The 12,988-nt window shown below is 39.7% G+C and overlaps 1 protein-coding gene across 1 annotated transcript in view; it reads left to right on the top strand.

Moving 5' to 3' along the window:
* LOC136856845 (uncharacterized) overlaps positions 1–12,988 on the top strand; it is a 1,106,690-nt gene that overhangs the window by 291,715 nt on the left and 801,987 nt on the right. The window contains exon 3 of the mRNA XM_068227126.1: positions 10,645–10,668. Coding sequence (XP_068083227.1) covers positions 10,645–10,668 — 24 coding nt within the window. The remainder of the gene's footprint in view (positions 1–10,644; positions 10,669–12,988) is intronic.

A 12,988-nucleotide genomic window follows, 5' to 3' on the forward strand; every position in this document is an offset into this window, starting at 1 on the left:
ACCCACCATCTTCCTGAAATATATCTGATAACCTTTCGGTTGTGATGTGGGTGTGGATATCTATCAGCTATGGGACCAGGAAGGAAGCAAGGTTGGCCTGTAATTATCGTCCTGTCCAGGGATTTGCCTGAGTAAGGTAAGAAATCATAAGAAACCATTTCTAAGATGCCCGTGAGTGGTATGTTGGCTAACTTCTTAGCTGTTCTTAGATTCTGAAGCGAGTCTCAAATCAGTGGCAGAGTCCGAAATTAAACACCTAGTAACAGAAGGGAAGCTGCTATACTAACCCGTAGATACATCCCGTCATCAACTGACTGTTCAGGTGAGTTCATTTCGAAAATCAGAACAAAGCTAGAATGTTGAAAATTGGGACCTAATAATTAATGTTTCAGAAATTTCATTCTTCAAATTTGTTGGGTATATACCGACAATGACGTCTAGGAATTGTTGACCGAGCTCGATAGCTCCAGTCGCTTAAGTGCGGCCAGTATCCAGTATTCGGGAGATAGTGGGTTCGAACCCCACTGTCGGCAGCCCTGAAGATGGTTTTCCGTGGTTTCCCATTTTCACACCAGGCAAATGCCGGGGCTGTACCTTAATTAAGGCCACGGCCGCTTCCTTCCCAGTCCTAGCCCTTTCCTGTCCTATCGTCGCCATAAGACCTGTCTGTTCGGTGCGACGTAAAACAAATAGCAAAAAAAAAAAAGAAAAGGAATTGTTGAAAATATGCAAGAAAGGTTGGAAACAACCAAAGAAGATGGATGTATTAAATAGACAGCAGTCGAAACGGGAGAGTTGGCTATGCCATTTGGTCATTTAACTGTCGGCTTGCTTTCGGGAGTTAGTGAGCTTGAAACCCACTGTTCGCTGCCCTGAAGATGGTTTGCCGTGGTTTAGACCGCCGAGTCAAACAAATTCTGTACTTTATTTCTGACCATTGTCGCTTCCTATCCCATTGTGTGTGTCAGTGTGACGTAAAATTAATTTTAAGAAAAACAATCTCTGCGCTCTTCCATGATACACCGGGAGTCAGTTCGATTTTTGACGTCATTCCAATTAAACTTGCCTGAACTTTTCACCTTGATATTGGGCATTTATTGAACGTCTGGTCGTGATCCTTCAATGGTGATATTTTTCACATGTTAACTCCCTGTATGGTACCATTGTCCGACTCGTTGGCTGAACGGTCAGCGTACTGGCCTTCGGTTCAGAGGGTCCCGGGTTCGATTCCCGGCCGGGTCGGGGATTTTAACCTTAATTGGTTAATTCCAATGGCACGGGTACTGGGTGTATGTGTTGTCTTCATCATCATTTCATCCTCATCACTACACACAGGTCACCTACGGGTGTCAAATAGAAAGACCTGCACCTGGCGAGCCGAACCCGTCCTAGGATATCCCGGCACTAAAAGCCATACGACATTTCATGGTACCATTTTCCACGAGTTGATAACACTGCTATGGCTCCCTGCGATTGGATCGTGTCGTGTCTTCCTAAATGACACCATTTCTCACGGGTTGGCAATAATATCGTGCCTTCCTGAATGGTATTGGTTTCCACAAATCAGAAAAGCTATCAAGACTCCTTCAATGACACTATTTCTCACAGGCTCGCAATACTTCCTCGACTCCCTGCATGGTACTCCTTCCCACGGATTGACACAAATTGCCATGACTGTCCCCAAAACAGCTTTCAAAACACCTAGAAATCTTTGATATTTCGTTCTCTCCTTGATGGGCACAGTCATGATGCTTTGATGGCACTATTTCCCGTCCTGGCGAGTTGCAATGGGGGCAGACAGGTTCAAGCCTCCCCCTCAACCAGTCTGCGAGGCAAGGCCATTGACCTCGAGCTATACACCCCCCCTAGATGTTTGCAGCATCCCTAACGGTCCACCTCGGTGCAAGACAAGTTTTTTTTCTCTCTCTCCTCATCCATGACGGTTGAAGCTGTCCACCCGCCCTTCTATTTTCCTCGCTCTGTTTTACAACTTGTATTGTCTTTCTCTAAAATAATCATTTATACCTGCCTAGCAAGTGTACGTTTGACCCTGCATGGGGAACTTGACTTAAACACTAGGAAATCACTATTTTCGTGTATTACTGTACCTGCAAGTATTCTGAATATTGTATAATAAACATTTCTATCATGAATACTTCTTACACCACGCCGGGCTGATTGGCTGAGACGGACAGGTGCTGGCTTTCTGAGCCCAAGATAATGTTTTCGCTCGTAGATCAGTCCAAATGGCATTTAAACGTGTCCCAGTTTCTTGTCAGTAGATTTCCCGGAAAGGAAAAAAGAGACAAAATTTCGGCACTTCGGTGTCTCCGAAAGCAGTAAAAGTAGTTACAGGGACGTAAAGGTAATATCATTTTTAATTAAAACTGCATATGATCTGTAATCAGTGGCTTAATGGTCAGCGTCTCGACTTTCGGCTGATGGCAGGAGCGGCATCCGGACGTAAAACACGGCAAATTCCACTTGTGCGGTGCAGTTAACACCTGCGATGCCATCAGGATGTGGGAAAAGCGAAAGTAGAAGACCCGGTTTCGATTCCCGGCAGGGTCGGGAATTTTAACCTTAATTGGTTAATTTCGCTGGCACGGGAGCTGGGTGTATGTGTCGTCTTCATCATCATTTCATCCTCATCACAACGCGCAGGTCGACTACGGGTGTCAAATCGAAAGACCTGCATCTGGCGAACCGAATTTGTTCCCGGACACTTCCGGCACTAAAAGCCGTACGCCATTTCATTTCATTTTTTCAGTTCTTCCGCTCCTCGCTAGGACTAGGTTCGTTCTCATGAGGTTTGATAATATCGTTGCCTTACAGTCACAATATCCACAATCACCACCACAGTTTGAAGGTTCGAATATCATTGATAACAGCAACTGTCCTGGGTGTGGTTCACCCGCGGATTTTCCACAGGTCTTTAATATCTTTAATTATAGCGTTACTGCGGACGTTACAGGAATTCAGGTTAACACGCATACAGACACGTATTCCAAGTTCCTGATACAAAACAAGAATACTAATACTGTATTTTAAACGTTTAAACGTTACTATTTTAAAATCTAATTTCAGGGAGTGAAAAAAATACCGACAACCTGTTTTCCAGTCAGTGACCGGGTCAGGGATGTAATGAATGAATCACATATAGGCTATTATTACGATGGGGTCGCCGCTCCCAAAGTGATATATTAATGAATGATAGATGCTACGAAATGAGAATGAAGCGAGTTGCTGGAATGAAAGATGACAGGGAAAACCGGAGTACCCGGAGAAAAACCTGTCCTTCCTCCGCTTTGTCCAGCACAAATCTCACATGGAATGACCGGGATTTGAACCACGGTATCCAGCGGTGAGAGGCCGACGCGCTGCCGTCTGAGCCACGGAGGCTTCTTTAGGGAGTGATGCAACGAAAATATTCCATGCCAACGCTGTTCAAAATTACATCCTCTTCTTGTAGGTTTGGCAATGTCTAATATTTAAAATATTTTACTGTTGCTGTGAAGATTCCAAACCTCATTGTATCTGACCGCATTAGTTTACTTAGCTCTTGAGAATATAAAGTAACGTCACGTTTTTTATTTACAATTTGCTTTACATCTCAGGTGGTGGTGGTGATTATTGTTTTAGAGGAAGTACAACTAGGCACCATCCTCACTTACAGTACGTCTCAGCGACACAGATAGGTGTTTTAGCGACGATGGGATGGGAAAGGCCTAGGATTGGGAAGGAAGCGGCAGTGGCCGAGGTACAGACAGTTTGTCCCGCAGAAGTTCTTTTACGTGCCAGTAAATTTACCAACAATAGTCTGATGTATTTGAGCACCTTCAAAAACCACTGGACTGAGCCCCAGCAGAATGAGGATATCGGCAAAATGAACGATTCTCTTGGCCTCGCAAACCTAATTCCGTCGGGTGAGAAGGGAAGAAGAGTTGACCAAAAGAGATTGGATAGGAAAGTTGATAGTAAAGAGGGTGAAAGAAGTAAGTGGAGGCAATGCCAGGCTCAGTTATTGGCCCCGTGGGTACCACTCTTCACTTCCTTGGGAGTAAACTCTTTCAGTCCCCTCTTGTGGCTAGGAGGAGATACCGTTGATGTATTTAAATACAACCTAAACTAAACATGGCCTATGTAACCAAAACATTCAGATGACTGTTTTCCACTTGTCATTCTTGACCTCTTTATGCAATAATTGATACTGTGCAGAGAATGATTTATAAAGAGCGTAAAATCTCATGGGTTAAGCAATAGTATTATGGTAGAATTGACACAGAATCGTTGGAAGAAATTTACTTACATCTAATTTAGGAATTACCTCCAAGATCACAAAACAAAAATCGTTTAATTTACCAGTTTCTTTGTTTTCAGTTATTTGAAGCATTGTTCATAGCGCTTTTCACAACAACCACTTTGGCTTCTATCAGAGGATTCATTTTCGTCTGTTCATTTCTATCTACGGTAATTACTGAATTTTAAACAGATCTTGATGTTAAAATCTTCAGCGATACTGCATATAGAACTATATTTTACTGCTAAAACATTCCTAAATGCATTTAACATAAAAGCGTTCAAAGGTTCTATTTCCACATATTTCGGAGCCATGCTTATGAGGCTTGAAACTATTATTCTAGGTTAACGTTCTTTCAAGGTAACATTTCTGTGTACATGCCAATATGTATTATGCACTGTGTATTTTAGGTATTATTTGTCAACATGGAAACCTGAACATGCTGCGGGAAATGTTAAAATAAATAAATAAATAAATAAATAAACAAATAAATAAATAAATAAATAAATAAATAAATGGATGTAGAATGCGTTATGTTCGTGGAATCGAGCGGAATAATTTTCGTATTATTAATTTGCATTGCCTAAAATATATATTTGTTCTCTTCAAGCACGAAGTTAGTTCAACTAAAACACAAAAGTTAAGGTCCATTTTCATAAATCGTAGACATATTTTGCCACTTTCCAGATTGATTGCGTATGATATTCCAAAGTTGTCTCTTTTGAAAAATGTCAAACATAAGTGATTTCTTCTCGATAGTTATTTCCTTATGATTTCAGTACCTGTGTGTTTGAACTATCTCATTCGTGCATATTTCTTAGTCAGGTATTTTAGAATCACGTTTCATCTTTCAGTCATGCATCTAACACACTAGGCATTTTTCTTTGCCAATTATGGCAGTTTTCAATCATATTTTCCTGTTGGATAATCGAAATATGTCGAAGTTTGAATATATTTATATTTTGAATATGCACTGTAAGATTGTTCTTTGACATTTATTGAGTATTTATTGCTTGGAATTTTATAAAAATATGGATCAAAGGTGAAGGCTAACACATTTGGAAGTGATGAATGATAGATCATCTACACTGGTATGTGTTAATGAAGTGGTAGGATGTGGGACGAATTCTAAGATAATTCTGAATAAGAAATATGGAGAAAATTTGTAGTCGACGAAGATATTTGAAAGTTCATATAAATATTAACAATAAAAATACTGAATAGATAAAATATTATAGAACAGATAGCTATGTATGTATCTTTGAAAAAGATGAGTCTGGAAATGCGGTATGGATCCTTACTAAGACCTTTTCCCTGAAGGCTCATAAAATGGTAAATTGGAGTACTGGATTTACAAACGGAGTTCTGCAAATCATCCTGGTTTGTATTTCTCTTTCTAAAGAGAGTGTACATTTCTCTCTTTTGTGTTGATCATAAAAGCTAAATAAGCGAGTTAGTAAGAGATAACTTCACACTGTCTGCCAAATATTTGGACATGCAAAACTGAGAGAATGGGATATTCTCTACTGGTCATTGTTCGTGCTGGTTCAGGTTTATACCTGCTGTCATTTAACTGTTCGTAAAATAGTGTATATCTTATTATTCACACAGAGTTTATAACTGTGTGATGTTACATTACATATACCAGTATAGATATATCTTCATCTTTAGAAGTTCAACAAATTAATACTATTTTTGTGACGTAGTAAAGCTTACACTTGTTGTAATTGGTTTTAAAATGAAATATATCCTACTCTTCACACAGAGTTTAGAATTGCGCGATGTTAAATTACATATACCCCTCTAGATATTTAAAAGCTGGCCTTTTGACCTCAACTTGGCAGATTTGATCCGGTCACAGTTCGGTGGTATTTGAAGGTGCTCAAATACGTGTCGGTAGATTTACTGACACGTAAAATAACTCCTGCGGGACAAACTGTCTGCACCTTGGCGTCTCTGAAAATTGTCAAAAGTAGTTAGTGGGACTTAAAAATAATAACATTATTTATTATTGTATTTAAAACTCAACAAATTAACACTGTTTTTGCGATGCAGTGAAGCTTTACTACCTTTGCTGGTCTGAAGATTAAATCTGTTTTGTGAAGTACGAAAGTATAAATTGAAGAATTTCTCAAAATTTCCCTGAAATGAGAAATCTCCTATTAATAAATTCGAAGTTTATTGATGGTTTGAAGATTCATAGTTTATTAGTAACATTGTACGTGTTTTTCTTTATCATTTCTAAAATAGTTCTGACACAGATAGAAAGCTTTGTTAACATTTTAGGTAAAAATACGAGAACATATTTTACCATAGATCATTGTACATGTTTTTTTCTAGGTTCATCTGCGTACATTATCTCACACCTTTTAGGTTATTGTTGATTTATTTAGTCGTGTCTGGAAACACTAAAAAATAACAGGGCACAGAATATAATTAATATTTATTTAACTTACGTCAGCCAAAGAAATATTTTTGTTCAGTGTACAGTATTTGTTCCATTCCATTCTATGTGTCCTCTTGGAAAAGTAATTTATATAATAGGATATGAGTGGCAAATATTTCTTCGTATAGCCAAAGTCGCGGTAAAATACATATGAAGAGGTAAAAATGAAAATCCATGAAAATCCACAGGCTGTTTCCAGTCAGTCGACCAGGTCAGGAATGGAATGAATGAAGCCCCCATCTAGTGGCAAGGTTAGGAACTGTGCCGGCTGCCGAAGCCTGTCGCAATCTTTGGGCCAATAATTAATGAATGACAGATTAAATAATGAATGAAAGATGATAGGGAAAACCGGAGTACCCGGAGAAGAACCTGTCCCGCCTCCGCTTTGTCCAGCACAAATTTCACATGGAGTGACCGGAATTTGAACCACGGAACCCAGTGGTGAGAGGCCGGCGCGCTCCCGCCTGAGCCACGGAGGCTCTATATGAAGAGGTATTATATTTTATTATTCCCATGGAAAGCTAACCGCATAAGTTCACGTCGTTTGTAGATTTCTAAAGCGCAACGAATTCAATAGACCTCCCACACCACAAACACTCTTCATGTGATTGCGAAGTATCTAAAACAATTTTAATCCTTTTTGTGTTGAATAATGTTTCAACACATCCGCCCTGCATGCATTTCTCTTCAAACGTATATTCTCGCCTCGAAATAACTTTTTTAATTTCTCGTTGCGTGAAATATTACATTATTAAGTGTGTAATTGGACGTAGCTTCCACTTTTAATTGTTGCTTACGTTGAAAAGCGGACTTTCAGACTCACAGTACGTCTGTTATTGTTTCTTTGTATTTAAGGTATGGGGCATCTTGATGATCAGCTCCGCATACTGTACTTCGAGTGTCTGAAGGTTCTAATGTGTCCGTGTACGTCTGTAGAATACATTCACCGCATCCCCTGCCTGACATAAGAAAAGACTAAAATCGGACCCCCAGGAGCTATCCGGTCGAGAGTGTAGATCGGCTACAACGGGAGCCTTAGCTAAAACTGGCATTGCTTCCACTTACTTGTGCCAGGCTCCTCACTTTCCGACTGTTGTTCTCTTTCAACCCTGACGTATTAGGTTTACGAGGCATAGGGTGTCGTGTCCTTTCCCTTTCATCTTTCGATACCCAAATTCTTGGAAGTATCGACCACTAAATTTCAAAGAAGATTAGAAAGTAATGAAGTGGTTGTACCATTCTGTAGTCGTTTATTCACTCGCTCCCATTAGCCTTGTGAACCTACAGTATTTAGGGATTCAAAGAAATGTTGTTATGGTTGTTTGCTTAGAAACACTTCCTCTTAAAACAATGATCATCACTATCACCACCACCTGTCTGTAGTGGTATGTGTATTTATGATTTACAATGGCTAGGATTAGGAAGGAAGTGATGATGATGATATACATGTTGGATAACATCCCGACATTCACCAGGGATTGAAGTTGAGAAAATCACTTCTAGGTTGGGTGAAAGTTGGAAAGGAATTCTCTGAGCTTGAGTGTACTTCGTTCTAGTCCCTTAATCGAGTCTTAGTTCGTGGTAGATCCAGAAACAAACCCTGACTAGCTAGTGGAGAAGGTTACTGTCCTAACGCCAACTCCACGGCAGCGAAAGACATAATGACTGTCTGAGATTTGCTTCATGTGGGTCCAGAATAACTTTTACTTGATTGGAATTATTTTTATTAATATTGATTGTAGGTTCATTCTGGTCAGGGAGACCTCTGCCGTACACCTATAATAATTCAGTATAGGACTAGGATGAAGCTGACTTTCAAGTGAAGTATACCATAGTAGTTACAGCAAATAAATTACGTTAAAAGCCCTGTACCGTGTGCGTAGAGGCGCGCGGCTGTGAGCTTGCATCCGGGAGATAGTAGGTTCGAATCCCACTATCGGCAGCCCTGAAGATGGTTTTCCGTGGTTTCCCATTTTCACTCCAGGCTGTCCCTTAATTAAGGCCACGGCCGATTCCTTCCAACTCCTAGGCCTTTCCTATCCCATTGTCGCCATAAGACCTATCTGTGTCGGTGCGATGTAAAGCCCCTAGCAAAAAAAAAAGCCCTGTAATAACTTGTTAGCCGAACTCTGAAGTGAACTACAACATTATATTACTCTGGCAGGTCAGTTTATTTGGAGATTTCTGAGATACCATGATGTTTTCCCTCTTCCGCAGAATACATTTTCAAACTAGGAATGTATGTTTACATTTTAAGACACGAATAGACATCATACATTTCCAATGACAGTATTTATATGTGAAATGTAAACACAATTACAATTGTACAAAAATAAAAGCTGCAATCAAATGGTTATTAATAAGGTAACAGTGAAACAAATTATTAGTTATTATTCAAGAAATTAAATGCTAATACCAATGATTTACTGTGACTTCTGCCTTTTCTTCACGGGTAGGACCAAACACATACTGTTTAGTACTCTAAATCCTCTATTCACGAAGTAAAGCACATTTCTATATGGATCATATCTACTTTTCGTTGAAAGGGAATCCGTTCTTTATTAACTCCTGTAAACTTGCAGTATTTAAGGATTCAAACTAATTCAAACAAAGGTTATATTGAAATTACCGAAAGAGTGGCTGCACAGTTTGGCTGTAAGCTTGCATTCAGGGGATAGCGGGTTCCAACCCCACTGTCCGCGGTTTTCCATTTTCACACCAAGTAAAGGCTGTAGCCGCATCTTAATCAAGACCATGGTTGGTTCCTTCCCACTCCTAGCCTTCCCCGTCCCATCGTCAACATCAAATCTATCTATGTCGATGCGACGTAAAGCAAATTGTAATAAAGATACGTTGTATAACTACAGAAAATCAATTACAGTTCATACACTCAAGTAACTTAGAGAAACGAAAATATACTGGCTGATGGGGATGATATATGGCACAGCTCCTCTTTAACTTCAACTTCGTTTTTACTTCCATTGATTGGCATGTAACTCGGGAAAAATTAATATGATTGTATATGATATTTGTGTAGTTTCAGTCTATTTTAATTTTTATGTGCTATTAAAATTATTTTATTTGTGGCGTTCTGAATAAACTCGTTGACAGGCTGAAAGACTTCACTGTATTCGAAACAAAATCATTCAACCACTGAAACACTGTCTTCATAACATTATATTGCTGTACTTGTCATCCTCTTGCCCCTCAATTCATTATCTTGACGCAGCACTTTCTCACACCTCTCCTGACAAGAACCGATCGTAGGCATCACTAAAATGAACAGTACAGAGCTTTCACCTGTTTTATTTCATTTATTAGTTCCATTTAAGGATGGAGATTTCTTAACGAGGCCAAATGAAGTAGTCTCCAATAATATGTAAGGTTTTCTTAACACTATTCGTCCGCGGTGACGAGCAGTCAAGGCGACTCTTATCTCACCAGTATCAAACCCTCGATGCCATTGGTTAAAATGTATTTTATTTTGTATAAATTTATTCCTCTTTCCCCATAATTGGAGGTTGCCAAAGCTTAACTGAACGTAGGCTAATATACGAAATTATATTTTTAAAGCACAAAAGTAATATAGTATTGATAACAACAAGCTTAAAACTTCGTTAATGTGTATGTGCTACTGAAATGATATTAAAACTACAAGATTTGTAGACTATGATAATCATGAATTGTAGTCAACATTTGCCATCTAGAATGACTAGTTCCTAAGGATACAATGCTCTCGCTACACATGTGCTTTAAGATCTTATCTTGTACTTATATGCATATAGTAAACTAACGCTTACATTTGTAGAGTAAAACACTAAATCTACTACCAATTATTTATTTAAATGTATACTCTATCATTTCAATCATAAGTAAATTTCATTTGTCTTTGTTACAGGAACGACTGCAGCACAATTCAAACGTAAGTATACACAAAACCATGCATGCTCCAAGAATTTTATTTAATAACTTGGTATACAGCTGTCTACAATTAGGAAGCATTATCCCCAAATAACAATATTTGCGACATACAAGTGATATCAGCGTTTATACACTGGCTGACAAAAAAAAAATGAAGCACCCAGAAGGGGAGGAGGAAACGAAGGGCAATTTCGCGTGTTTAGAGGGTATGTGATGTTATTTCAGTGATTATAAAATTTAGTCAATTTTACGAAGAACTTGACAGTATGACATTGCACCCACTCTGGCCTGGATGGTTGGGAAGGGTGTCGTAAGGCCGTTGTATCCTCTCCTGAGGCAAGCTGGCCCACAACTGTTGTAACTGGTCCTTGATATCCTGGATACTATCACTGGGACGGAGTTGACGTCCGAGCTGGTTCCACACATGTTCTATCAGGGACAGATCTGGGGATTTTGCTGGCCACGGGTGTACCTCAACATCACGTAGACAGTACATAGAGACACGCGCCGTGTGTGGACGAGCATCATCCGTTGAAAAATGGCACCACGATACTGTCGCATGAGATGTAACACATGAGGAGGCTTGATGTTTATAATGTACCGTTGTGCCGTCAGAGTTCTCTCAATCACTACCAGCCCTGATCTGAAGTCATGTTCGGTGGCTCCCTACACCATGATGCCAGGAGTAACACCGCTGTGCCTCTCCAAAAACATTGGAAGAATGGGACCTCTCCCAAGGTCGCCGCCATACTCGTATACAATGATTATCCTGGGTACTGCAGAACCGCAATTCGTCACAACGCTGTTCATCTGCATCCCGCTCACGGCACCACTCCAAACGTAGCCATTTGTGTTGTGGTGTTAACGGCAGTCTACGCATGGAACTGTAATTCCCTAGTCTGGCTGCTGCTAGTCTCCGATCAATGTGTAGGATAATACAGAATGTTGCAAGGAGTCCATTACTAGTTCTCGGATGCTAGGCACAGATGTGACGGGGTTACGATGTGCTTGGTGCACAATACGGCGATCCTCCCTTGTGGTGGTCAGACATGGTCGACCGAAAACTTGACGACGAGTATACCTGCCCTCATGTTCCCATACAGTCCAACATCGGGCCACTGCCATATCCGAATGCCCCACAAATCTGTATATTGCATGATTCGACCAGCCGGCCAATTGGAGACCCAGAATGAGGCCCCTTTGAAAGGCTGTCAGGTTCTGATAAGGCTGTCTCACACGAGTACGCGGCATCTCCGTGTCCTTCACAGTAGTCTCTCAACATCCGACGCTGTTCACGCCTGGCAGCAACACGAAACCCGAGCAACACTAATGCATTCTGGTGGCCTTCTACCGGTCACAGAGAATTCCAACTCCATGGCGTGTACGTGTACTAAGTTACATTGACATCCGACCATTTCTTCTGCGTGTTTCAATTTTTTGTCAGGGAGTGTAAAATGTAGTTTAGGATATGATTAAAACATATAGGCTACTAGCCATCAATATTCACAGACATAATAATAATAATAATAATAATAATAATAATAATAATAATAATAATAATAATAATAATAATAATAATAATAATTGATGGTCAAGGAATTATAGGAATGTATGTTATAACATCAATTTAGGCATTTTAGGCACTGCAGGAACAACGTTTCTAACATTATAAATGAATACATTTTAAGTTATTTCTTCAGGAGCAAAACTGTTTATGGCTAAAATCCGAGATATAGTGATCACGAAACCAACATTGCTACTAGCTTGTTTTTCAAAAGAATGTATATGAGTTGTTTTAGGGTGCCAATGTTGTTATTGTTGTCAGCGCAATAATTTTGAGGGTAGAGAGGTGACCTGAGATGTTAATTCAGATGCTATCGCAGTACTTGCCAGACGGGATGGGCACTGATGCTCTTCAACAACCAGGACCTCTCTTGTATTCATCGTTCCGCTATGGAGCTGGGTACTGATTCGATAAGGACAGAACGAGGGAGACAAAAATCCTTACCAATTTTTTTTACATCTTTTCTTTGTGCAATTATTCCTGTTTCTTTCCTACAGAACATCTTTCTCATTCTCAAATCGTAGTGACAAAGAATTAAAAATATTTATCTACGGAATGTATGTGTGACTTCCATATAATTATTGTGCTACATTACATGCGACGGAATATTTTGTAAATTTTGGGTGATTTTCGTAGTGGCTTCGTTGTAATTACCTGACGCTATATTGTGTAAGGTAACATTTAAGACATTTTCAGCAAATGTCTATGCGATTAATTATGTTACATTTCTCGTGTCATATTTAATTGTCTAGTTTCT

This window comes from Anabrus simplex, chromosome 1 (assembly GCF_040414725.1).
Source record: "Anabrus simplex isolate iqAnaSimp1 chromosome 1, ASM4041472v1, whole genome shotgun sequence".
Taxonomy (NCBI): Eukaryota; Metazoa; Arthropoda; class Insecta; order Orthoptera; family Tettigoniidae; genus Anabrus; species Anabrus simplex.